This window comes from Limulus polyphemus, unplaced genomic scaffold, assembly GCF_000517525.1.
Source record: "Limulus polyphemus unplaced genomic scaffold, Limulus_polyphemus-2.1.2 Scaffold13446, whole genome shotgun sequence".
NCBI lineage: Eukaryota > Metazoa > Arthropoda > Merostomata > Xiphosura > Limulidae > Limulus > Limulus polyphemus.
Window position 1 is genome coordinate 1 of NW_013679056.1, and position 3,486 is coordinate 3,486.

The 3,486-nt window shown below is 37.6% G+C and overlaps 1 protein-coding gene across 1 annotated transcript; it reads left to right on the forward strand.

Annotated features, from left to right (window-relative positions):
- The first annotated feature begins 1,747 nt into the window (after positions 1–1,747).
- Positions 1,748–3,473, forward strand: LOC106477221 (homeobox protein PKNOX2-like). The gene has a single exon (XM_022380871.1). The coding sequence runs from the start codon at positions 1,748–1,750 to the stop codon at positions 2,684–2,686; it is 939 nt and encodes a 312-aa protein (XP_022236579.1). The 3' UTR covers positions 2,687–3,473.
- The last annotated feature ends 13 nt before the right edge of the window (positions 3,474–3,486 follow it).

A 3,486-nucleotide genomic window follows, 5' to 3' on the forward strand; every position in this document is an offset into this window, starting at 1 on the left:
GTACAAAATAGTATTAATCGTATGGTAGTTCGGCAAAGTGACAGTGTAATCTACCAGTGGGTGCAACTGCTTTAATTACAAGTACACATCATATATATGTTTTTTAAATGTAATATATAAACTGAAGAAACCCACTGCTTCATTAGGCCTGGGTGCTGGTTGAGGGGGTATCGCCCATTCAAAGCCATGCTCGTCGATAGGTGTGTTGTACGCCAACTATCGTTGAAGTATAAAACACATTCGATACTGGTAACAGCTGATGAATGTTTACCTGTTAATTTGATTAATCGTCTGCTACCATTTCTCGTTTATTTCTGAACACCCTTTGTACTTGGGTAACCAATAAGAAATACTCCATTACGGCATAGTTTTGTTAAGTCGGTAATATGAAGTTCAGTTATTGTGTTGAAAGAGAATCCTCGAAACACGAGTCTTTTCTACAAGTTTGTGTGGTGAAAATCAAAATATTTCTATAAAAAAATAAAACTATAATGTACTACCAATTAATCATCATTACCAAACCTTTACATTCAACAAATCTACTCAATTAACATCAAAACCAGAATTTTTTTCTGGTGAAAGTGGGATTTTGGAAGGATATAAAAGAGGATTAAAGGAAGTAGTTATAATATTCTTTGCTTTGAAAGATTTGTTGCTTGCTCCATTTTGTCCAGAAACAAGAATGTCCACGTGACCGTATTTATGGTACAACAGCCAGACATTACCCAATACTCGAATATATAAAGTAAAGGGTGTAGTATTATAAAAACTGTATTTGCTTGCATTATTTAAAAAAAATATAAACTTTGTGCTATTTTCGTACCATACTGATCAAGAAATTTGATAAATTCCTTTCACTATAGCTACCCATTGTTGTGGGTCTTCCAATGGCCAGGTGATCTCTAGGAATAACGACCAGTCACGTGTGTAAGTACTAGTAGTTCTAGGTAAATCCAATGTTAACGACACGTTAAGTAGTTATCAGTCCTAAATCATATCAAAAGATACAGAATTAGTACCAACTTTCTAGTTGAGGCAATTGTACAGTCTATTGTGGCAATTCAAAATTTTCCTGCGTTTGTCTTAATTAAAGATTATTCACTTCATTTTTGCACTTTCGTTAAATCTCCTGTTATTAAGCGGACCCGTTTCGTCGCTTTGAGTGGAAGTAGTCTTACCTGAAAGTACTACTGTAGCTCACTACAGTATAACGGTGGTATGTGAAATCACATATTTGATGCCAGAGTGACAACTGCGTTGGGATTAATGCCCACACAACCTTGTTACTACGAGTTTCACATTACGTATCTTCTAAGTTTAGTCACAGGACCCTTCCAGGCTTAAAATTTTCTGAGTTTTAAAGACAAAGTCCAAATTGCCCGTTGTGTGTAATTTTTCTTGTAATACATTTTGCGGAGAAAAGCTGGTGCCAAATGTGGTTGCGACACTTATTACACAGTGGTATACACTACTAATACTCGCTTCAAGCTCATTGTTTATAATATTCTATGTAAGGAATTAATCACTACAATCTTTGCTTCACTTTGGATTAGCTTGAAAGAGTGGGTTTTGGATATGTATACCACTATTTTACGTTTTGAACTGAAAGTGTTTTATTGATACGAGTTTGATTGCAGATAAAAACCAGATTACCAGTAGCGTTCTGTTATTACTCGTTAACTATAAAGTGTCAATATTTAACTAAAATTATCCCCTTTATTTGTTATTAGGTCGGGAACACTTAAAGATGCCGTTCTGTAATAATATGCCTTACTCTCGACCCGATGACCTTCAGCAACGTTCAGATCTGAATGGGCGAAAACGTCGAGGGAACTTGCCAAAAGAATCTGTCAAAATCTTAAAGATGTGGTTGTACGAGCATAGATATAACGCCTATCCATCAGACCAGGAGAAGCTGCTACTGTCCAAGGAGGCCAATCTTAGTCTTCTACAGGTGTGTAATTGGTTTATCAACGCTAGACGTCGCATCTTGCCAGATTTGATTCGGAAAGAAGGACATGACCCTCTACAGTACACAATAACAAGGAAAAGCTATTCAAACAGAAATGTTAATATTAGACAGAGATACAGCACCGGAAAGTCCGATAAATCTGATCATGAAAGACTAGCCAAACCTCCCCAGGCTTTTTTTTCTTTAACTGACGATAGCGCCACCGACGGCGACGTAGAAAGTGAAGACAGTTCGAGTGAAGTCTCTCCCTGTGACCCTCTCCAGGTAGATTCCGTGACCCCTTTAAAACTGAGAAGACGCTGGCAACAGTCTCATGAACAAGAACTCTTGAATCGAATTGATCATTTACCTTCTCGACTGTCAGTTGTGAAAGTCTTGCCGTGTGGTGGCCACACAGAAATGAAGTTTTCCACTAACCCACATAGTCGAAAGATCATTGTACCCGTTAACGGCATATCTTCTTCCCAACATTCATCTGTGGATAAAAAGTTCTGTTTTCGTGATATACAAGGCGAGTCGAACTTCGTTGTTTCCTCAAACCTCAGCACCGAACCTCAAAATTCAGCTCCACAGCCATGGGAATCGGAGCCCAACACTCCACCACTTTCGCCATCTGGTGAGGGGAAAGAAGATCCCTTTAGTTGCTTATACATGTTAGTGGACGCCGCTGTTGGAGTGCTTGAAAAGCAGCGAGTGGAGAATTCTAACTTATGATGTCGGCTTTCTTGCAGCTAGTTTTACACGTCCAATTGTGCCTTTAAGTTTCTTGTAGCGTTTACTTTAGAAAGTTAAAAACTAGTTCTCCATAAACTAAATTATGAACGTGTAGATGTTTTGGTAGGTAGACACTACAAGCTAACTTAACATTTGTAAGTAGTTATTGCGTCATTAGGTTCAGGTACATGCTATTTTCATTGTTTGATATAACGTACTTCCAATTCTTGCCTTTTTCTTCCTGGACGATACCTGAACTTCTGTGGTAGTATGTACATTTGACATTTAAACGGAATGTTTCAACCCAACATTGACGCACCACATGACCATAGTTGGATCAGAGTTCACCAGATTCAGAGCAGCTTAAATAAAGTAACAGTCGACAAGTACACGTTTCTGTGTGTATATATATGTTATGTTAGTTAAGACTATTTTAATCCAGCGTTATCTCAAGATTTATTTACGAATAACAGTTTTTCACTTGAGAACCGAATCGTGTAGCCAAGATGAACAGGTAGTTCAAAGTTTGGAATGGTTTCAGTGATCAAGAGAAACTAAAATATATGACAGTTTATGGTAGTGAAGAATTACGTAGATCCAACGACAATCAAGTGTGCGAGTTTGAGTGAAATTAAGAAAACTTTAATTTAAAGCTTAAGCCATTTTTTCGGTTTATCTATTTATGGAGATTACATGAAATGCTGATTACTTCGGCATTTCAAGGATTGTTTATTTATGATGTTGCAGTGACCACCTTTCAGTTTTGTTTTGTTTGTTTGTGTGTGTGTGTGGGTGGGGGG

Coding starts and splice junctions, on each gene's coding strand:
- LOC106477221 (XM_022380871.1), top strand. CDS start 1,748: ATGCCGTTCTGTAATAATATGCCTTACTCTCGACCCGATGACCTTCAG.